Source organism: Panulirus ornatus, chromosome 7 (genome assembly GCF_036320965.1).
Source record: "Panulirus ornatus isolate Po-2019 chromosome 7, ASM3632096v1, whole genome shotgun sequence".
In the NCBI taxonomy this organism is placed as follows: Eukaryota; Metazoa; Arthropoda; class Malacostraca; order Decapoda; family Palinuridae; genus Panulirus; species Panulirus ornatus.
The window spans coordinates 25,416,903-25,442,154 of record NC_092230.1 but is presented as its reverse complement, the minus strand read 5'-3'; the positions used below and the strand labels follow the sequence as shown (position 1 = coordinate 25,442,154).

Genomic DNA, 25,252 nt, shown 5'->3' with positions numbered 1-25,252 from the left:
CACTCATTCAGCTGCTCCCAAAACACTTGCCCCTCATGATCTTTCTTCTCATGCCCAGGTGCATATGCACCAATAATCACCCATCTCTCTCCATCAGCTTTCAGTTTTACCCATATTAATCGAGAATTTACTTTCTTACATTCTATCACATACTCCCACAACTCCTGTTTCAGGAGTACTGCTACTCCTTCCCTTACTCTTGTCCTCTCACTAACCCCTGACTTTACTCCCAAGACATTCCCAAACCACTCTTCCCCTTTACCCTTGAGCTTCGTTTCACTCAGAGCCAAAACATCCAGGTTCCTTTCCTCAAACATACTACCTATCTCTCCTTTTTTCACATCTTGGTTACATCCACACACATTTAGACACCCCAGTCTGAGCCTTCGAGGAGGATGAGCACTCCCCGCGTGACTCCTGTTTCCCATTTCTGTTTCCCATATATATATATATATATATATATTTTTTTTTTTTTTTTTTTTTTTTTTTTTTTTTTATACTTTGTCGCTGTCTCCCGCGTTTGCGAGGTAGCGCGAGGAAACAGACGAAAGAAATGGCCCAACCCCCATACACACGTACATACACACGTCCACACACGCAAATATACATACCTACACAGCTTTCCATGGTTTACCCCAGACGCTTCACATGCCTTGATTCAATCCACTGACAGCACGTCAACCCCTGTATACCACATCGCTCCAATTCACTCTATTCCTTGCCCTCCTTTCACCCTCCTGCATGTTCAGGCCCCGATCACACAAAATCTTTTTCACTCCATCTTTCCACCTCCAATTTGGTCTCCCTCTTCTCCTCGTTCCCTCCACCTCCGACACATATATCCTCTTGGTCAATCTTTCCTCACTCATTCTCTCCATGTGCCCAAACCATTTCAAAACACCCTCTTCTGCTCTCTCAACCACGCTCTTTTTATTTCCACACATCTCTCTTACCCTTACGTTACTTACTCGATCAAACCACCTCACACCACACATTGTCCTCAAACATCTCATTTCCAGCACATCCATCCTCCTGCGCACAACTCTATCCATAGCCCACGCCTCGCAACCATACAACATTGTTGGAACCACTATTCCTTCAAACATACCCATTTTTGCTTTCCGAGATAATGTTCTCGACTTCCACACATTTTTCAAGGCTCCCAAAATTTTCACCCCCTCCCCCACCCTATGATCCACTTCCGCTTCCATGGTTCCATCCGCTGACAGATCCACTCCCAGATATCTAAAACACTTCACTTCCTCCAGTTTTTCTCCATTCAAACTCACCTCCCAATTGACTTGACCCTCAACCCTACTGTACCTAATAACCTTGCTCTTATTCACATTTACTCTTAACTTTCTTCTTCCACTCACTTTACCAAACTCAGTCACCAGCTTCTGCAGTTTCTCACATGAATCAGCCACCAGCGCTGTATCATCAGCGAACAACAACTGACTCACTTCCCAAGCTCTCTCATCCCCAACAGACTTCATACTTGCCCCTCTTTCCAGGACTCTTGCATTTACCTCCCTAACAACCCCATCCATAAACAAATTAAACAACCATGGAGACATCACACACCCCTGCCGCAAACCTACATTCACTGAGAACCAATCACTTTCCTCTCTTCCTACACGTACACATGCCTTACATCCTCGATAAAAACTTTTCACTGCTTCTAACAACTTGCCTCCCACACCATATATTCTTAATACCTTCCACAGAGCATCTCTATCAACTCTATCATATGCCTTCTCCAGATCCATAAATGCTACATACAAATCCATTTGCTTTTCTAAGTATTTCTCACATACATTCTTCAAAGCAAACACCTGATCCACACATCCTCTACCACTTCTGAAACCGCACTGCTCTTCCCCAATCTGATGCTCTGTACATGCCTTCACCCTCTCAATCAATACCCTCCCATATAGTTTACCAGGAATACTCAACAAACTTATACCTCTGTAATTTGAGCACTCACTCTTATCCCCTTTGCCTTTGTACAATGGCACTATGCACGCATTCCGCCAATCCTCAGGCACCTCACCATGAGTCATACATACATTAAATAACCTTACCAACCAGTCAACAATACAGTCACCCCCTTTTTTAATAAATTCCACTGCAATACCATCCAAACCTGCTGCCTTGCCGGCTTTCATCTTCCGCAAAGCTTTTACTACCTCTTCTCTGTTTACCAAATCATTTTCCCTAACCCTCTCACTTTGCACACCACCACGACCAAAACACCCTATATCTGCCACTCTGTCATCAGACACATTCAACAAACCTTCAAAATACTCATTCCATCTCCTTCTCACATCACCACTACTTGTTATCACCTCCCCATTTACGCCCTTCACTGAAGTTCCCATTTGCTCCCTTGTCTTACGCACCCTATTTACCTCCTTCCAGAACATCTTTTTATTCTCCCTAAAATTTACTGATAGTCTCTCACCCCAACTCTCATTTGCCCTTTTTTTCACCTCTTGCACCTTTCTCTTGACCTCCTGTCTCTTTCTTTTATACTTCTCCCACTCAATTGCATTTTTTCCCTGCAAAAATCGTCCAAATGCCTCTCTCTTCTCTTTCACTAATACTCTTACTTCTTCATCCCACCACTCACTACCCTTTCTAAACAGCCCACCTCCCACTCTTCTCATGCCACAAGCATCTTTTGCGCAATCCATCACTGATTCCCTAAATACATCCCATTCCTCCCCCACTCCCCTTACTTCCATTGTTCTCACCTTTTTCCATTCTGTACACAGTCTCTCCTGGTACTTCCCCACACAGGTCTCCTTCCCAAGCTCACTTACTCTCACCACCTTCTTCACCCCAACATTCACTCCTCTTTTCTGAAAACCCTTACTAATCTTCACCTTAGCCTCCACAAGATAATGATCAGACATCCCTCCAGTTGCACCTCTCAGCACATTAACATCCAAAAGTCTCTCTTTCGCACGCCTGTCAATTAACACGTAATCCAATAACGCTCTCTGGCCATCTCTCCTGCTTACATAAGTATACTTATGTATATCTCGCTTTTTAAACCAGGTATTCCCAATCATCAGTCCTTTTCCAGCACATAAATCTACAAGCTCTTCACCATTTCCATTTACAACACTGAACACCCCATGCATACCAATTATTCCCTCAACTGCCACATTACTCACCTTTGCATTCAAATCACCCATCACTATAACCCGGTCTCGTGCATCAAAACCGCTAACACACTCATTCAGCTGCTCCCAAAACACTTGCCTCTCATGATCTTTCTTCTCATGCCCAGGTGCATATGCACCAATAATCACCCACCTCTCTCCATCAACTTTCAATTTTACCCATATTAATCGAGAATTTACTTTCTTACATTCTATCACATACTCCCACAACTCCTGTTTCAGGAGTATTGCTACTCCTTCCCTTGCTCTTGTCCTCTCACTAACCCCTGACTTCACTCCCAGACATTTCCAAACCACTCTTCCCCTTTACCCTTGAGCTTCGTTTCACTCAGAGCCAAAACATCCAGGTTCCTTTCCTCAAACATACTACCTATCTCTCCTTTTTTCACATCTTGGTTACATCCACACACATTTAGGCACCCCACTCTGAGCCTTCGAGGAGGATGATCACTCCCCGCGTGACTCCTTCTTCTGTTTCCCATTTTAGAAAGTTAATACAAGGAGGGGAGGATTTCCGGCCCCCCGCTCCCGTCCCCTCTAGTCGCTTTCTACGACACGCGAGGAATACGTGGGAAGTATTCTTTCACCCCTATCCCCAGGGATAATATACATATATATATACATACACACACATATATATATATATATATATATATATATATATATATATATATATATATATATATATATATATATATATATATATATATATTTCAAACTATTCGCCATTTCCCGCGTTAACGAGGTAGCGTTAAGAACAGAGAACTGGGCCTTTGAGGGAAAATCCTCACCTGGCCCCCTTCTCTGTTCCTTCTTTTGGAATAATTAAAAAAAAAAAATAATGAGAGGGGAGGATTTCCAGCCCCCCGCTCCCTATATATATATATATATATATATATATATATATATATATATATATATATATATATATATATATATAAAGTGAAGCGTCTGGGGTAAACCATGGAAAGTTTTGTGGGGCCTAGATGTGGAAAGGGAGCTGTAGTTTCGGTGCATTATACATGACAGCTAGGGACTGAGTGTGAACGAATGTGGCCTTTGTTTTTTCCCAGCGCTACCTCGCGCGCATGCGGTGGGAGGGGGCTGTCATTTCATGTGTGTCGGGGTGGCGACGGGAATGAATAAAGACAGCAAGTATGAATTATGTACATGTGTATATATGTTTATGTCTGTGTGTGTGTATATATATGTATACGTTGAAATGTATAGGTATGTATATGTGCGTGTGTGGACGTGTATGTACATGCATGTGTATGTGGGTGGGTCGGTCGGGCCATTCATTCGTCTGTTTCTTTGCGCAACCTAGCTAACGCGAGAGACAGCGACAAAGTATAATAAATGAATAAATATAGATATATATAAAAGTATGTGAGACAGTTGTCCTTTGTCTTCATACAATGACTCCCAGTGTAGCAGATGATCTATACCAGCTGCTAGACCACAATTACTACCTTGAGTATACCAACTTCATGTTGGGTGTCAGACACAACAAGATGGTGCAAAAAGTTGTCTCATCTTCAGATGCGTTCTGTGGCCCGGGAACATTTCTTTTCTTTTTTTTTTCCGCCCATCCGTGTTGAAACCTCGGCTGTCTCTGTCTCCCCAGAAATGAAACGAGAGAAAAAAAAAGATAAAGGTTACTTGTTTTAAAACTTTTCCTTTCTGCCAATGCTTTTTTTTTTTTCTTTTTTTTTCAGTCTTGCTTGCCGATACGAGAGAAGTAGACCAGTTTTTACCGTTAACATAAAAGTGTTCATAGCAGTCAAAGCATCATTTTGTGTAAATTTGATTAATTTACTTTATTCTTAAGCAGCAACAGATGGAGAGTTATTTAAAGGTAGAATTTCCCCGGCGGTATTGTAGATACAAACTTCGTTTCACCGAAGAAATTATGACGTGGCACTTGACGAGAGCAGACTTAATATACTCAACTTTTATTTATTAAATGATAATGAAAAATCCATTTAATTTTTTGTTCCTATTTGAAATATATCACTAGGACATTAGGAGTCACTCTCACACGACTTTATTTGGCCTTACATTAGCCACGGATGACAATGGCTGTGCAGATAACTTCTCAACAAACCTTACCGTTCTCTGTGGCATACTACAAGATAGCTAGGCTTGCCCCCGTTTACCGTTTTGAATCAGTGTTTCAACCTGATAATCAAATATTTCAAAGCTAATTTTTTTCTTTCAAATAACAGATTTTTTGTTGTCCCCAGGCATTCCGCTACACTAAAAACCATACGGGATCCTGGACTCTTAAAGGTACATGATTTAATCACACTACGTATATTGTTTGGCAGTGGTACATGGAATAATTTTTCACAGGAATGATTTCACAGGAATGAGTGTCCAGTTTTGAAACCAAAGAGGAAGGTTGATTTATTTCCCCCACAAGATTGTGGGCAGACATACCATCAGCTGCCCCTTTCATAACAGTTACATCGAAAAGTCTCTCTTTTACTCCCTTATCAATGAATAGGTAATCCAATTATAGTCGCTGTCCATCTTTCCTACTCGCATACGTCAACTAGGTATTCCCAATCGCCAGTCCTTTTTCATCAAACAAGTCCACAAACTCTTCACTATTTCCATTCGAAATACTGAATACTCTAAGGTCCCTCAATTGTACTTTCAATTGCCACTTTACTCATCTTCGGATTCTAATTACCCATCAGTAAGTACCCAGTCTCCTGCACCAAAACTACTGGCACACTAACTCAGCTGCTCCCAAAACACATGTATATCATGATCTCTCTTATTGTCAGGTTCGTAAGTACTGATCACCCATCTCTCGTCACCCATTTTCATTTTTGCTCACGTCATTCTAGAATTTACTTGCATTCTTTTACACCCACAACTCCTGCTTCAGGAGTACTACTTACTTCCTTAGCTCTTGTCCCCTCATCAACCACCGACTTTGCTCCAAAACCATTCTTCCTCTTTACCCTTTATATATATATATATATATATATATATATATATATATATATATATATATATATATAGATAGATAGATAGATAGATAGATAGATAGATAGATAGATATAGATATAGATATATATATATATTTTTCTATTTTTTTTTTATTTTGCTTTGTCGCTGTCTCCCGCATTAGCGAGGTAGCGCAAGGAAACAAACGAAAGAATGGCCCAACCCACCCACATACACATGTATATACATACACGTCCACACACGCAAATACACATACCTATACATCTCAATGTATACATGTATATATACACACACAGACATATACATATATACACATGTACATAATTCATACTGTCTGCCTTTATTTATTCCTATCGCCACCCCGCCACACATGGAATAACAACCCCCTCCCCCCTCATGTGTGCGAGGCAGCGCTAGGAAAAGACAACAAAAGCCCCATTCGTTCACACTCAGTCTCTAGCTGTCATGTAATAAATGCACCGAAACCACACCTCCCTTTCCACATCCAGGCCCCGCAGAACTTTCCATGGTTTACCCCAGACGCTTCACATGCCCTGGTTTAATCCATTGACAACACGTCGACCCCGGTATACCACATCGTTCCAATTCACTCTATTCCTTGCACGCTTTTCACCCTCCTGCATGTTCAGGCCCCGATCACTCTAAATCTTTTTCACTCCATCTTTCCACCTCCAATTTGGTCTCCCACTTCTCCTCGTTCCCTCCACCTCTGACACATATATCCTCTTGGTCAATCTTTCCTAACTCAGTCTCTCCATGTGACCAAACCATTTCAAAACACCCTCTTCTGCTCTCTCAACCACACTCTTTTTATTACCACACATCTCTCTTACCCTTACATTACTTACTCAATCAAACCACCTCACACCACATATTGTTCTCAAACATCTCATTTCCAGCACATCCACCCTTCTGCGCACTACTCTATCCATAGCCCACTCCTCGCAACCATACAACATTGTTGGAACCACTATTCCTTCAAACATACCCATTTTTGCTTTCCGAGATAATGTTCTCGACTTCCAAACATTCTTCAAGGCTCCCAGAACCTTCGCCCCCTCCCCCTGTGACTCACTTCCGCTTCCATGGTTCCATCCGCTGCCAAATCCACTCCCAGGTATCTAAAACACTTCACTTGCTTTAGTTTTTCTCCATTCAAACTTACTTCCCAATTAACTTGTCCCTCAACTCTACTGAACCTAATAACCTCGCTCTTATTCACATTTACTCTTATCTTTCTTCTTTCACACACTTTACCAAACTCAGTCATCAACTTCTGCAGTTTCTCATTCCGTATCAGCCATCAGCGCTGTATCATCAGCGAACAACAACTGACTCACAGCGAACAACAACTGACTCACTTCCCAATCCTTTTCATCCACAACAGACTGCATACATGCCTCTCTCTCCAAAACTGTTGCCTTCACCTCCCTAACAACCCCATCCATAAACAAATTAAACAACCATGGAGACATCACGTACCCTGCCGCAAACCGACATTCACTTTGAACCAATCACTTTCCTCTCTCCCTACTCTTACAAATGCCTTACATCCTTGTAAAAACTTTTCTTTGCTTCTAGCAATTTACCTCCCACACTATATATTCTTAATACCTTCCACAAAGCATCTCTATCAACTCTATCATATGCCTTCTCCAGATCCATAAATGCTACATACAAATCCATCTGTTTTTCTAAGTATTTCTCACACGCATTCTTCAAAGCAAACACTTGATCCACACATCCTCTACCACTTCTGAAACCACACTGCTCTTCCCCAGTCTGATGCTCTGTACATGCTTTCACCCTCTCAATCAATACCCTCCCATATAATTTACCAGGAATACTCAACAAACTTATACCTCTGTAATTTGAGCACTCACCTTTATCCCCTTTGCCTTTGTACAATGGCACTATGCATGCATTCCGCCAATCCTCAGGCACCTCACCATGAACCATACATACATTGAATATCCTTACCAACCAGTCAACAACAGCGTCACCCTCTTTTTTAATAAATTCCACTGCAATACCATCCAAACTCGCTTCGTCACTCAGAGTCAAAAGATCCATGTTACTTTCCTCAAAAATATTACCTATCTCTCCTTTTTTCTCCTCTTGGTTACATCCACACACATTTTGACATCCCAATCTGAGCCTTCGAGGAGGGTGAGCACTCCTCGCATGACTTCTGTTTCTCCTTTTAGAAAGTTAAAATACAAGGAGGGAAGGGATTCTAGTCCTCCGCTCCCGTTCCCTTTAGCGCTCCTGTTCCCTTTAGTTGTCTTCTACGACACGCCGGGAATGCGTGGGAAGTATATATATATATATATATATATATATATATATATATATATATATATATATATATATATATATATATATATATATATATATATATATCCCTAGTGCCGGGATATATATATATATATATATATATATATATATATATATATATATATTGCTATTGACGTTTGTGTGAATAAATTGTACATTTCCTTTTCCATAGCCAGAGGTTGAACCATTATGTGACATTCTTTTTTTTCATTCATTTCAATCTAAAAGTTTGTTTTCTAAATTGTTTCTTACATTTTTCATATGTATATATATGTATGTGTGTGTGTGTGTGTGTATGTGCGTATGTGTGTGTATGTGTGTGTGTGTGTATATGTATATATATATGTATATTATCCCTGGGGATAGGGGTGAAAGAATACTTCCCACGTATTTCCTCGCGTGTCGTAGAAAGCGACTAGAGGGGACGGGAGCGGGGGGCCGGAAATCCTCCCCTCCTTGTATTAACTTTCTAAAATGGGAAACAGAAGAAGGAGTCACGCGGGGAGTGATCATCCTCCTCGAAGGCTCAGAGTGGGGTGCCTAAATGTGTGTGGATGTAACCAAGATGTGAAAAAAGGAGAGATAGGTAGTATGTTTGAGGAAAGGAACCTGGATGTTTTGGCTCTGAATGAAACGAAGCTCAAGGGTAAAGGGGAAGAGTGGTTTGGAAATGTCTGGGGAGTGAAGTCAGGGGTTAGTGAGAGGACAAGAGCAAGGGAAGGAGTAGCAATACTCCTGAAACAGGAGTTGTGGGAGTATGTGATAGAATGTAAGAAAGTAAATTCTCGATTAATATGGGTAAAATTGAAAGTTGATGGAGAGAGGTGGGTGATTATTGGTGCATATGCACCTGGGCATGAGAAGAAAGATCATGAGAGGCAAGTGTTTTGGGAGCAGCTGAATGAGTGTGTTAGCGGTTTTGATGCACGAGACCGGGTTATAGTGATGGGTGATTTGAATGCAAAGGTGAGTAATGTGGCAGTTGAGGGAATAATTGGTATGCATGGGGTGTTCAGTGTTGTAAATGGAAATGGTGAAGAGCTTGTAGATTTATGTGCTGAAAAAGGACTGATGATTGGGAATACCTGGTTTAAAAAGCGAGATATGCATAAGTATACTTATGTAAGTAGGAGAGATGGCCAGAGAGCTTTATTGGATTACGTGTTAATTGACAGGCGTGCGAAAGAGAGACTTTTGGATGTTAATGTGCTGAGAGGTGCAACTGGAGGGATGTCTGATCATTATCTTGTGGAGGCTAAGGTGAAGATTAGTATGGGTTTTCAGAAAAGAGGAGTGAATGTTGGGGTGAAGAAGGTGGTGAGAGTGAGTGAGCTTGGGAAGGAGACCTGTGTGGGGAAGTACCAGGAGAGACTGTGTACAGAATGGAAAAAGGTGAGAACAATGGAAGTAAGGGGAGTGGGGGAGGAATGGGATGTATTTAGGGAATCAGTGATGGATTGCGCAAAAGATGCTTGTGGCATGATAAGAGTGGGAGGTGGGCTGTTTAGAAAGGGTAGTGAGTGGTGGGATGAAGAAGTAAGAGTATTAGTGAAAGAGAAGAGAGAGGCATTTGGACGATTTTTGCAGGGAAAAAATGCAATTGAGTGGGAGAAGTATAAAAGAAAGAGACAGGTCAAGAGAAAGGTGCAAGAGGTGAAAAAAAGGGCAAATGAGAGTTGGGGTGAGAGCCTATCAGTAAATTTTAGGGAGAATAAAAAGATGTTCTGGAAGGAGGTAAATAGGGTGCGTAAGACAAGGGAGCAAATGGGAACTTCAGTGAAGGGCGTAAATGGGGAGGTGATAACAAGTAGCGGTGATGTGAGAAGGAGATGGAATGAGTATTTTGAAGGTTTGTTGAATGTGTCTGATGACAGACTGGCAGATATAGGGTGTTTTGGTCGAGGTGGTGTGCAAAGTGAGAGGGTTAGGGAAAATGATTTGGTAAACAGAGAAGAGGTAGTAAAAGCTTTGCGGAAGATGAAAGCCGGCAAGGCAGCAGGTTTGGATGGTATTGCAGTGGAATTTATTAAAAAAGAGGGTGACTGTATTGTTGACTGGTTGGTAAGGTTATTTAATGTATGTATGACTCATGGTGAGGTGCCTGAGGATTGGCGGAATGCGTGCATAGTGCCATTGTACAAAGGCAAAGGGGATAAGAGTGAGTGCTCAAATTACAGAGGTATAAGTTTGTTGAGTATTCCTGGTAAATTATATGGGAGGGTATTGATTGAGAGGGTGAAGGCATGTACAGAGCATCAGATTGGGGAAGAGCAGTGTGGTTTCAGAAGTGGTAGAGGATGTGTGGATCAGGTGTTTGCTTTGAAGAATGTATGTGAGAAATACTTAGAAAAGCAAATGGATTTGTATGTAGCATTTATGGATCTGGAGAAGGCATATGATAGAGTTGATAGAGATGCTCTGTGGAAGGTATTAAGAATATATGGTGTGGGAGGCAAGTTGTTAGAAGCAGTGAAAAGTTTTTATCGAGGATGTAAGGCATGTGTACGTGTAGGAAGAGAGGAAAGTGATTGGTTCTCAGTGAATGTAGGTTTGCGGCAGGGGTGTGTGATGTCTCCATGGTTGTTTAATTTGTTTATGGATGGGGTTGTTAGGGAGGTAAATGCAAGAGTTTTGGAAAGAGGGGCAAGTATGAAGTCTGTTGGGGATGAGAGAGCTTGGGAAGTGAGTCAGTTGCTGTTCGCTGATGATACAGCGCTGGTGGCTGATTCATGTGAGAAACTGCAGAAGCTGGTGACTGAGTTTGGTAAAGTGTGTGGAAGAAGAAAGTTAAGAGTAAATGTGAATAAGAGCAAGGTTATTAGGTACAGTAGGGGTGAGGGTCAAGTCAATTGGGAGGTGAGTTTGAATGGAGAAAAACTGGAGGAAGTGAAGTGTTTTAGATATCTGGGAGTGGATCTGTCAGCGGATGGAACCATGGAAGCGGAAGTGGATCATAGGGTGGGGGAGGGGGCGAAAATTTTGGGAGCCTTGAAAAATGTGTGGAAGTCGAGAACATTATCTCGGAAAGCAAAAATGGGTATGTTTGAAGGAATAGTGGTTCCAACAATGTTGTATGGTTGCGAGGCGTGGGCTATGGATAGAGATGTGCGCAGGAGGATGGATGTGCTGGAAATGAGATGTTTGAGGACAATGTGTGGTGTGAGGTGGTTTGATCGAGTAAGTAACGTAAGGGTAAGAGAGATGTGTGGAAATAAAAAGAGCGTGGTTGAGAGAGCAGAAGAGGGTGTTTTGAAATGGTTTGGGCACATGGAGAGAATGAGTGAGGAAAGATTGACCAAGAGGATATATGTGTCGGAGGTGGAGGGAACGAGGAGAAGAGGGAGACCAAATTGGAGGTGGAAAGATGGAGTGAAAAAGATTTTGTGTGATCGGGGCCTGAACATGCAGGAGGGTGAAAGGAGGGCAAGGAATAGAGTGAATTGGAGCGATGTGGTATACAGGGGTTGACGTGCTGTCAGTGGATTGAATCAAGGCATGTGAAGCGTCTGGGGTAAACCATGGAAAGCTGTGTAGGTATGTATATTTGCGTGTGTGGACGTATGTACATGTGTATGGGGGGGGGGGGGGGTTGGGCCATTTCTTTCGTCTGTTTCCTTGCGCTACCTCGCAAACGCGGGAGACAGCGACAAAGTATAAAAAAAAAAATATATATATATATATATATATATATATATATATATATATATATATATATATATATATATATATATGCAAACAACTGTAAGAAATATAGTGAATGAATAGTAAATGTATTGTGTGTATTTCATTCATGAAATAGATTATTATTAAGGTATTAATGATTTTGCTGATTTGATACTGTTTCTCTTGAAACAGCAAACGGAATGTGTCTATAATTCAGACTAAGGATGAAACTGAACCTTTCCGTATTTGTGGCTAACAATTCCATTATTACCATTAGGTAAAAAACGGTTGGAAATTTGCTTAAGATAATTTCTCTCCTTGTATCAGTACTTTAGCTACCCAGCGCGTGGAGAATGGAACTGACTTGAAATTAAGGGGGAAATCAAAGACTAGGTATACTGTACCAAGAAACTGACATGCAGATGTAAACAGAACGACAGGAAAAATGGAGAAATGAACTGTTACCTTCCTGGAGGCGGCTACGAGTACAGAACCATAAAGTGGCCACCCTTGGAACAAATATTGGCCTTTCCCCATGTAGGGTAAAGTAGAAAGCGAAGGACAAACATTGGAAGGATGTAGTAAACCTTTTTTTTTTTTTTTTCTTTACCTTAAGCCTAAAATAAAGTAAGAATGTTTTACTGTTAGCGGAATAGCGGTGTTTGATCATGTTTAGCCTCGTTGGAACTGTCTCCTGTATGGACCACTCATATAGAATACTATATATAGATATATATAGTCACACTTCAGTAGAAGTTCTAGTGGTCTACTGAAACGTTACAACACACAAGTTTCTTGAAAGAAATCCGCCTCCTCAGGTGTATACCATGTCCTGAAACTTGTCGTGTATTGTGAAGTTTCAATAAACCATTAGAACTCCTGCTTTAATGCGATTATCCTTACAGGGTAGTCACCATCACGAACTAGTGGGATCGTCACATATATGACGGCCCTTAGTTGAAATATAAAGAGCTTAGTGAAAAGGAAAAATAATATACAAGGAAAACTATGAACGAATTTTGGTGAAAGTGAAAAGCCTGCTGTTGTAAAAAGTCCCATGTCATAGTTATTAGGAAAGATATGAGAGCGTAGAGAGTTGCAAAGCTTCGAGGTGTAGGGAAATAATGTGAAGGAACACTGTGTTGAGTCGTCAGCGTATGAGTGCACTTGATTATTTGTAGAAGAGAGAAAATCGTTGATGAAAAGAAAAGAAAAAGTGTTGGAGACAGGACAGAACCTTGAGGGACACAGCTGTTGATGGAGAAAACAGAAGGGGGGGAGGGGGGGATCTGTCTACAACCGTGGAGGTAGATCAGCCGGAAAGGAAACTAGATATGAGGGAGCAAAGTGAGGGATGGAAGCCAAAAGAGGGGAGCTTACAGATGAGACCCCGATGCCTTCCTCTGTCAATGAAACCCCGATGCCTTACCCTGTCAATGAAACCCCAATGCCTTACCCTGTCAAAATCTTTGGTTATATTATGGACAACTACGTAGGATTCCCCAAAATCTTTCAAGCATGGTGACTAGTCATTAGTAATTTAGGAAAGAACATCACCAGTGGATGTCGCCTTACTGAACTCATTCTGTTGAGAGAGAAGGCTGTGAGATTCAAGGTGTCTAAGGATATGAAAGTCGAGGACGGATTCAAAGACTTTGGAAACAGTAGATGTGAAAGCAACAGGACGATACTTAGAGGACTTAGAATGGTCACCTTTCTTAGTGAGTCTTTCAGGAAGATGAGAATTTTTTTTTTTTTTTTTAACAGACGGAACAAACAAGTAAGCACAGGTGCAAGTTCAGAGGCACACTGTTTCAGCACACGGGGATGGATGCCATCAGGACCATATACCTTGCTTGTGTCCAGAGAGAAAGACAGGCGCGTTTCGGACGGGAAGGGATGTTAGAGTCATCCAAGGTGGAGTTAGAGGAGAAACGGGAACCAAAGAGAATTGCTTGGCCTACGGGAAAGACAGCTATAGTGCCGTCAGAAAGGAAAAGTGAAGGAAAGGTAGAGCGACAGAAGCTGTTTGAGATACCATTAGCTAAAGACCAGAAAGACCTATCGGTGGGTAACGAGGAAAGGCTTCTGCACTTCCTTTGAATAAAGGAACATTTCGCCTGATGGTTAACGTGCTTACAGTGATTACGGGCGATGATATAAGCTGAATGGGAGTCTGAGGAGGGAGAGTTTCGAAAACCGATATGCCTGATTCCTTGCCCGAACGGCCTCAGAACAGGAAGGGTTGAATCATGGGATGGAGAAAGAGGCGATAAATGTTTCCATTCCCGCAACAATAACCTCTGCTATACGTCTGACGGAGACAGAAGTGAGTAGTTTATCTAAGGAAAGTCAGAAAAGAATTTTTGTAAGTTATTACAGTCAGCTTTGATAAGGTGCCAGTATTTACGTTTAGAAGGGTCTGCTGAAGGGGGAGTTGCCGTAGAGATGAGAATGAGAAAGTGAATGTGGAAGAGATTAATTCTGTTTTCTTGGATCTAAGTAGACAATAAGAAATGATGCGACTTTGCCATTCGAGGAGAGGAATTACCATAACGGTGAATCCTCGCGTGGCTGGTCTCCACACAGAAACTATGGGAGGCAGGGATTAGCAGGCCGTCGGGTACCAGGCTTTAGTGGGCTGGAATAAAGACAAATAGCTCATACCTGTGGGGCAGGGTGAGGAGAGCAACACCGCGGTGGATGGAGAGGAATGGTTGCAGAGAGGTGATAACAGGAGATGGAGAAATGTGTAAGCGGTGGAAGGAGAGCAGTCCCTAACTCCACATCGTACATATGAAATAACTGCTCGCAAGAGAGAGAGAATTTCGGCACCTGCACAACGCCTCAGACATTTGGGAAACAGGTTTTATGATGTCCATGATGTCAGGTTTCCAAGGTAGAGTATAAGAGCTGGTTTTACCCATCATGTTAGTGTTATTCCAGGGTTGAATCGTGATACATGGAAATTGAGGAACGAGTAACATTTGAAGAGACAATAATATGCAGGGTTTTGATCAGGTTTAGGCAATTGTTGTATGTTCAGCGTGTGTCTAGTTCGGTAAGAATGACCAGGTTCGTCACACCGCCATACCACTTCGTAATAAGTCGCACCTCACGCTCATCTGTGTCGTCCGCACAGACGTACACCTTCATGTGTCTCCCGCGTACACAAAGCTACTTGACGCGACCACCGGCCGCCGGGCGGGAATCACCCAAAATCCCGGTCGAGGACTGAACCATCTCAGAAGACTTTCACCTATTCGCCGGTTCCACTTTTTCCACAAATTACATTTCTCACATTGTGTCTGTTTTCTCTTTTACTTCATTAGTACAGAGGTTACCTATCTTGCTGCTTTTTTTTTTAGTCTCCTAAGAAAAAGTATCAGATTTATATATAATAATTTATGAATACTTTTTGTACTTGCCTGGACCCCGGCCTCACATAACCATGTACTCACCTGCACCCCCAGCCCACATTGTACTTTTGTGAACCCCCAACCCCACATATCCATGTACTTTCCTACACCCCCAGCCCCACGTATCCATGTACTTTCCTGCACCCCCAGCCCCACATACCCATGTACTTTCCTACACCCCCAGCCCCACATATCCATGTACCTTCCTACATTCCCAGACCCACATATCCATGTACTTTCATGCACCCCCAGCCCCACATATCCATGTACACACTTGCAACCCCAGCCCCACATATCCATGTCCTCTGGTATTTCTTGCCATTCATGCAGGACGTCAGAGCGTCAGCCCCTCACTCATGAACCTTTCTACCTTCACCTCTCCTGCCGCTGTCTCTGCTAGTCATCATCACTGCCCAAAAATGGACCCTTCAAAGTTTATACTTTCGCCCTCAGACTACCGTCAGCCAGTCTGAGAGAGGAGTTGCTCTTCTTCTTGCTCCGCGTATCTTGTCATGGCACTTAATCTAGCTCGCTAGCAGGAGAGCATCATCAGCATATAACTCAGGCAGCTTCTCTTATGTTCCGGGATGGCTCAGTGGCACTCCAGAGTCACCTCGTCTACGCGGTCTCCAGTGCAGCCAGATACCCTTCAACGCCTTCTTCAGGTGTGAAGGATAATCCCAATACCACATACACTCACACTGTGCATATGGCTCATGTTCAAGGCAACACACACACACACACACACACACACACACACACACACACACACACACACACACACACACATACACACTGAAGTTTCAAGAGCAACTACACTGAGGTGTTAAGGGCAGGTATACTGAGATTTAAGAGGCGTAGGCGCAGTGAGGTTTAAGGGTAGACACAGGAAGATGTCTGGGTAAAATTATAATAATTGAGGTTGGAATATACTAAAGTGTTCAAGACGCATGGTTCTGGTCATGATGGCTAAAGCCCCGGCTAGTTCGGAGTACGACCGTGCGACCATTGAGCACGACGGTACGACCCTTGAGTGTGATGTAGTGACCTTTAACCTGACCATCTACAGGGTTAGGTTAATGACCAAGGAATCATACGGAAACAAAGTTGAACCGTGATGTTCAGCTGCGGTGTCATTTGTGGGTCATGCTGTACCCATGCATCCTCATCGTCATTACCTATTTGTGCTACACGGGTGGAGGGATTTCCATACCTGCGGGGCCCCCCATTTATTATGACAGATTGGTGTTGATAACCATTGTATTATAGCACATAACGTAGTTGAGTTATGTGATCTTAGAATGTTTTGTGAACTTAAAATTTTCTACTCTTGTTCCAGGCTAACTCCCCATCATGCGGCTGGCAGCGGTGTTGCTTCTTGTGCAGGTAAGTAATCATTATTGGGAGTTTACCTGGAGAGAAAGATGGAGGAAGTTGCGACTCCTGCTTCTGTTTATGGAATATGTTAGACATCTTCCAGAACACATTCATTGCCTTTATTTTCTCCCAGAGAAACAGCTTCGTTGCTCGAACAGTTCCTGTTTTCGTTCCTGTGGCAGAAAAACTAGCCTGTTGGTAACTGAAAAGCAAAACAGTATCATTGCCTGACGACACGAATCCTGTCATAGATCGGCCATGATTTCTGCATTTCTGTTGTACAGGATCTACTCTGTCTCCCTAGCGTTGCTACCACAGCTCCTCAAGCTCATGTTTGCTCCAACGTTAGGTCAGTTCACCGCTAATGTATGCGAAATCCTCCTCCGGAATCGAACCTTTATCCCAGAAATAAAAGCCTAACTAATTTTTGTGCGAAATCTCGGTATTTGTGACATTCTAACCGTCTCACTACATTCTCTTCTTCAGTACACACTTGGGCTCTTGATTCAGACTTAAGCTAAGGCTCAGAGAGTCTTTTATTTCTTTCTTCTACTGAATCCTTGTACCATATCGTAGCACTGACTTCTTCACTCCTCCAGTGAACCGATACTTCCTACTGTCATTACTTCACCTTCACCCGGAGTTCCGTGTTTCATCCTGTGCCTCTCCCTCGACATACACTGTGACAGCCCTCTGCCATTGGTGGTATCTGGAAATGAGACTCGTAAGCAGATGGCACAAGAGTCTGTTCCATCCTTTATGAGTTCTTATTTTTTTTCTGCTCCAGAACGTTTCGTAATTTTCAGAAAACGTCCCATTTTCTTATCGATCTTTCCGTTTAGTTCAGTTTCTACACACCTGAATCACACTTTCCCTGTGGTACAAACGTTCACTAGACTAGGCTTTGGGACGTAGGTGTAGTAAATACGTATTACAGAAACTAGTTAATATGCATTTCAGAAACGCATTATTTAGTCTTTAGTGTTTCCCCAGATTCCCAGCTACATGACTTTTCTTTCAGTGTAACCTAATGTCGGAATCTTGTTAGTAAAGGCTTTCTTAAAAGATGGAAGAATGTTTCTCTGAGATTGTACCTACGATGTTATACGTTGAAAATGTGATGCTGCTTCGTGTCCAGTTGTCTGTCCATAGATGAGTAGTGTTTTCCAGGCATCTTCAGGTTACCTAGATAAGCACTAAGTAGCGGAACTGATTGCCTTCTTCAACAGCTCGTGTTTTTCACATCCTCAGAAATTAACCTGAGTTTTGCCATAATGTTAAACATGTCCTTTTGTTGACAGAGGCGGCGGCAGCTTCTAAAAAGTTGGTGGGTTTGGGTGGGGCCTCACTTTAGGGGGAAAAAAATCCCAACGATGTATCATGCTGGACTTCTATACAAGTCAGTCTAAACAAAAAGCAAGGGGGGACTACCTTACCCCTGCCGCCGCCGTCACTGGTTGAGGAAGACATGTTCATCATTTCCTCCTCTTTGATATGACTACCAATCAAACCTCCTGAACTTGATTATCAGGGAATGCTAGCCAAAGTTGAGAAATAACACGTTTGTATTTTTCACTAAGAGAACGTTTCACATTGGACGGTGCGGATCGTCTGATTCGTTCTTGTAACTCCACACTCGTCTCCAACAATTTCTTCCTGTATTGATTCTTTTTTTCTCTCTCCAAACTTTAGTGAAATTTACTCCCCAAACATGTTTGAAACCAGACCCGTCACTTACCGCACCACTGCCAGTCCTCCAGACACAAGTTTAACTCTGGTCAGTCCCCCGTTGTGTTTTTTTTTCTTTTTTAATAACTGATTCACAGAAGTCGTCACCTGACTCCCTTGTGTATATATATACCTTCAGTTGATCCAGGGGTGCTGAAGAGAAGATACAGTGTTATAACGATCGAGGATTTGAATGAAATGCAAGTGACGTCACTGAGCCATCGTTTGTATTACTTGGGTATGATAATAATGATAGTAATGCCACTACAACAAGTATTACTACTACTAATGATAATGATATTAATGATAATGATAATAATAATAATAATAATAGTAATAATAATAATAATAATAATAATAATAATAATAATAATAACAACAGGAATGAATATTCTTGGAATTTTTTTAGAGAAAATACAGCCGGTAAATAGCATCTACAGCAAGACACGACAACAGTACACACAGTGGGACCGTTAAAGAGGTGGTGTTAAACGGAACTTTTACGCGTATGCAAATATGGAGTTTAATGTACTCCTTTCATTACGGCTGATCATGACGGTTGGTGTGTCTTATTAACTGCAGGACGGGACCGAGTGGTAGGAAGTGAAGATGGTGCAGTAGCTTCAACCCGTTCTTTTTGTGTGTGTGTGTGTGTGTGTGTGTGTGTGTGTGTGTGTGTGTGTGTGTGTTCTTGTTTTCCATATTATTAGTGTAGATAGAGGAGGGTAGTAAGAGTGTGTGGGTGGCACGTCACATTAAGGTGTGTCTGAGAAAGTTATAGTTTATAAGATGGGTCCACGTAGCCGTCACAGAAGAAAGTCGCCAGCAAAATAGATATACTTTACTAAGATAATTATACGAATCCTTTGGACTTTTCTGGGTCGATAATTACGCTATAATTAAACGCGGGACGTTAGTTTGTGATGCAGTTCAGCAGCTGATTCAGGAACCGCCAAGCGAATGTTGCTTCGTGATGTATGTTATCGTTAATTATGCGACATTGTTTGTCGCGCTTCTGTAAACTCTCGTTGAACTCCTGACAGCGTTTAAATGATTCAGTCTTACACATGCATTACCTATGTGTAATGCATGAGTTCAGAGCTATACTGGTGCTTAGGGAACAGCCCACAAAGTGTGAACACACTACTTCCGCTTGGAGTGAGTGAGTGAGTGTGTGAGTGAGTGATGGGTCTAAAAAGGTGTTCATGTAGAGTGATGCGTCTGACCCGTTGAAACTGACGACCTTATGGTTGAGGCGACCTGATACTTATGTACGAGGCGGTAGAATCTTATGCCACGGGGCATTTAGGGCGATAATTAATTCTTCCTTTTGTGCCTTCACGTCGCTTTTTCATGACTTCATTGCTGTCACTGGTGGAGGGCCACACCCTCTCCTGCCCTCGTCGTGGCAGGAGTCAACATCCCTGGCTGGAATGTTGACATTGTGGGCCGGATGTGGTGAAGATGTGATCACTGTGTTTATACCAGGCACAGGCTGTATGTGTGATTACTGTTTGAACGGTCTTTACTCCTCTGTACACACACACACACACACACACACACACACACACACACACACACACACACACACACGAGCTTAAGCCAGGTGTGTGTATGTATGCGTGTGTTATTTGACGTATGTGACTGGGGGTTAGTACGGAGACAACAATGGAGAATAATACATAAGGGTGTTCGAACTGTGGTGGGGTACCCCAGGGGGCGAGAGTTCACCGCAGGCGTGTGTTACGTCGTCAGGGTCGTCATGTTCTGGTGATGTCTGGCTCCCGCCCTTCTTACTTACTTCAATGCAGTTATGGGAGAAACCCCCCCCCCCCTCTCTCTCTCTCTCTCTCTCTCTCTCTCTCTCTCTCTCTCTCTCTCTCTCTCTCTCTCTCTCTCCGTCATCAGCTTGTAGGTGTCTTTGTAACGTAAGAGTCCGTCTGGTGTAAGGTCTGGGTCATGTGTGTGTGTGTGTGTTTACTCCCGCACCATATACCCAAGACTGGTTTTACAGCTGGTGGTCAGACGTGGTCTTCAGTGCGCGAGGTAATGCAAGTTTTCCTCTGATAGCCTGACGCAGTGCAGTTTTCTCCTGTTATCTGTTTTTAAGGGAGTCCTTTTTTGTTGCTACTTAGACGATTGAGTCCTTTTTCAAGGTAAATCCAGCTGTTGATCCTAGAGGGTCCAATGGCTGCATTGTTTAGTAGCTTTCCTTCAGCTTTCGTATCAATAGGGGTTAAAACTATCAATAACTATTGACCTATTCCATCGGGTTTCATGATAATAAGATATTCAATGAATAACTTGTTGCAGTAGACTGGTCTTTCCGTCCACGTTTACTTGACAGCTCAGTCAGTAAAGCGTTAACTCAAATTCTAGACTACATACTTTCGCCCTTTGGTCCTGATTATTTGACACCTCACCCAGTTTTGGTAGATCCCATATCCTCGTCCCAACCCTAGTCATCAGCTTGTGTGTGTAGGAAACTAGATAGAAGCCGTCATGTGACAGAGAGGCGAGTCGTCATGAACGGTGAATTATCACCGTGGTCACCCGTTACTAGTGGGGTCCCTCAAGGCCCGCACTGGGGTCTATATTTTTCATCATTCATATTAACAATATTGATGTAGGATTGAATGACTGGGTCTCCAAATTTGCGGATGAAATAAAGATCAGCAGTGCCATATTAATTAAGAAAGACAGGCGAGGATTACAAGAGGATCTAGATAGAATACCTAAATGGTTTCGAATATGGATAACGTCATTAAATGTCAGGTGTTGCTTGCAGGAAACGTCAGCAAGAAATCTGTTCTGAAATGATGTACCACAAGATAAAGGACAACCCTTGTGTGAGGGACTAAGTGTCACTGTATCCAACAACTTCAAAGTCTCTGAGCGTTGTTGTGAAGAAGCTGTTAAGAAAGCAAATAAGATATTTGGAATTATTTACAGAAAATTTGCACACAAAAGCAAGGATTTGACAACACCACTATACCTAAGTTTAAGACACCTCGAATATGCAACGCACTTCTAGTCCCTCACCTAAGTAAGGACACACTTATATTGGAAACAGTGCAGCGTAGAGTAACCAAATTGATACCTTCCTTACGTAACGAATCAAATGTGGAGAGACTGCGAGAATTGAATTTGTTCTCTTAGCCAGAGGAGGCTTCGAGGCAACTTGACAGGCTGTTTTGACATAATAAAAAGATTCAACAACTTTGATATCGAAAATCTCTTTACGGTTGCTCCAGCACTACCAACGAAAGCAAATAGACTAAAACTTAAATGTCACACGATTTATTCTGGATTGCACCAAATATTTCTTTACCGATGACATTATGGACTCATGAAATAAGCTCCCAGAACATACTGTTCAGAACAACACTTAATATGTTCAAAATTAGGCTTTATCATTACGTGTCAGTCTATGGTACTGAATAATTCATCAGTTATCAGAGCGTAGTGGTATATCATGCTACCTCTTCAACTACTGATCCTGCCCTTGCGGTCACCTACCAATATTGATTATACTCTGCCGTCTGCTGTAAGGGAGCAAATAGGTAATTTTGTATCATCCTTCTATATCAGTAGTGATATAGATATAGTAAGTCGCGAGGCTGGGGTTCAAAGTTTATCCATACTACTTTCATCTTAAAAAAGGGAAGGGGTGCATGTATTTGGTGATGGAATGGATGACATTCGCATTTACTCTTCCTTCTGACTTTCTTAAAAAAAAAATCTTTCAAGCATATTAGTCCTGCAAGGTATTTTTCTATCTGTTTTCCATCCGGCGGGTTGCCGATGGATGGACGTAGCAAAAGATCTTCTTGGTCATGCCCCTTTGGTTTGCTCTCTTTTTCTCTCACCGTTTTTAAGGGGCTGCAGCTTTTCAATAGTGTTAAGGCCAGACCACCTCGCTTGGACCTTGGGTATGTGTATCTATGTAATTCTTATTCAAGCAAGAAGTTGGGAGAGCGCTACGCTCTCGCCTTGCCATCATGGATAAGTCGGTAAGTCTTTGTGATAAGTACTCATAGGTAAGTTGGTATACACACTCTCACGTGATTTCCTAGTTTTCTCAGCCATTCGCTATCGTGTAAAAAAAAAAGTTGGATGATGCTTCTTTGCACAAGTATTGGCTGAAAATTCATATCTGATTCTGGTTCTTTGAAAACTCGATCGTGATTTTCTTGTATTTGTATTTTTTTTTTTCACAGTTGCTGATATGGTTATCCAAAACTGTGCCCCAGTCATGGCCATCTCAAAACAGGATAAAAGGTTTAAGAAAAGAGGAACCGTTGATTAAGCTCCTCAAGTGGATGTAGACTTAACGTATTAAAGGTGGAAAGATTATAGAAAGAGGGAAAGACAATATCCGGAAGGGAATTCTACACTTTACCGGACGAGGAGAGAACGTGTCATAACGGTCAATCCTCATGTGGCTAGTTTGACACAGAAGCTATGGGAAGCAGCAACCAGACGCCAGCCGTGGGTCTAGGTCATAGGGATACATGCAGACACCTCGACAGCATTGGCCGAACTGATACCTGTAGCAAATAAAGGGAAGTAACATCACTGGAGAGGGATGGTTGGAGAGATGTGATAACAGGAGAGATGATAAGTCTGAAGGCTTTTGCTTCCACTCTGGCCAAGAGAGAGGTGGAGGTAGAGCCGCCCCTACGTATGTCAGCAGTGCTTTCCTACTCGGATGGATGAGGCCTCTGTAGCTATGGAACAGCTGCTTGGAAGAAAAATAACTGTGGCATCAGTGCAACACCCTCACCTTTTGGGAAGCAGATTTTGCTACGTTTAATGTGAGGTTTCTTGGATGGAGTAGAAGATATGGTTATGCCCATCATATTTATGCAGGGTTGAACTGCAGTGTTTTGGAAATGAGTATGTAAACAAGCGAGGTTTGAAAGAAGTTAGTCAGAAATTGCGTTTTTTTTCTATTGAGTCTCACCAGGTTACAGCTTCACCACTCAGAGGTTCCGAAATAAGAGAAAACATGTTTAGTGCGAGTAAAAGAAGTAACGGAGTGAGGAGGAGAAAGTGAGTTGAAGTGTGTAGTAGAGTGGAATCGTCGGCATGAGTGAATAGGTTTGGAGGATGAAGGAAGAGGATTAGCGATGGAACAGAATCCTTTGGGACATGACTTGGATAAGAGGGAACCGGTGCTCCATCAACGACTGTTGCAGTGAAACGACAAAAAATTGAAGCATGCATTGAAAATAGGAAATAACGTTATAAGAAAGCCAAACGAAGGAAGTATAGGAATCAAAGACGTGTCACACCCTGTCTAGGGCCACATCCGATCACCAGTAGATTTCACATAAAATCTGAGAAGGGAATGAGATTCTTGGTGAAGAGAGTGAGAGTTACGAAGAGATTCGAAAACCTTTGGGGGGTGGATGAAAATAGGAGCGATGGGACGATAACTGAAAGGTTGGTGTCGTTTCCATTTCTGGTGATAGGCTAAATCAAGGGAACGCTTGGATTTTAAGAGACGAAATAGGTGCGCAAAGATCAGAGCTGTCGAAGAAAATATGGGAAGTTGGAGTGGTGGGATGGAGGACCAGAAATCAAATAACGTATATTAGAGTTAAAAGGAAACTGTGTTGCGGGAAAAAAACGGCTTTATCAAACAGATGTGACTATAGATTGTTCAGGTTAGAAAACATTAGGGAACAAGGTTCGGTTACATTCGTTAAGATCAGAGATAGTTATCAGTTGGAGAATGGCTCAGATCAACACATTTTCTTCCACCATCAGCTTCGGTTCTGTTTGGTTACTCGATCGCGGTCTACACACGTTTGACAGCATTGTGTCGATTGAAACGCAGGAAACAATACCCTCTACCAGATGTATAATGTTATTATAATACATTTTATTTAAGTTTTTTTGCTTAGATTTTTTCCAGTTGTAATGGATAGATGAAACAATCGTCATGTAATTAAGATGTCGTATTAAAGGTAATACAAATTATTTCTGCCGGTAGTTACATTGTTTGATAATGATAATAATGATGATAATAATGATAATAATAATAATAATAATAATAATAATAATGATAATAATGATAATAATAATATAATAATAATAGTTTGTTGAGATTTATCTCCTCTGTAGACTACTCAGTGTTATCACACCGGCCAGTGTACCCACTTACGTGTACCCACGCCACCTGCCCCGCCCAATCTCCCTCCGATCTCAGGGTTCCGTTGCTGCCCTCCCTGTCTTGTATGATCTGCACTTCCTCCAGCTGGGCGACGGCCACTACGTGAGCAACGTCTATACTGTTTATCGGTGACCAATTATGTGTTTTTAATCTGAATCCAATAGTTACACGATGTAATCTGAATCCAGTAGTTACACAATGATTTTTACGTTGCCTCTGGTGATGACCGAACCCTCTGTGTTCAGAAGCATTGAGCTCAGCAGAGAAATGGTACGTGTACCAATAGAGGTACACCACAGCTGCCCAGATGGTACTGTGGTACATTGTGTTAGTCTCGAAGTCTCGGCTGTACG

At 42.2% G+C, this 25,252-nt stretch overlaps 1 protein-coding gene across 2 annotated transcripts in view; it reads left to right on the top strand.

Moving 5' to 3' along the window:
- LOC139749460 (uncharacterized) overlaps positions 1–25,252 on the top strand; it is a 121,392-nt gene that overhangs the window by 24,786 nt on the left and 71,354 nt on the right. For both annotated transcript variants that reach the window (XM_071663359.1, XM_071663360.1), the window contains exon 2: positions 16,953–16,999. In XM_071663359.1, the coding sequence (XP_071519460.1) occupies positions 16,967–16,999 (33 nt within the window). In that variant the 5' untranslated portion in view covers positions 16,953–16,966. The remainder of the gene's footprint in view (positions 1–16,952; positions 17,000–25,252) is intronic.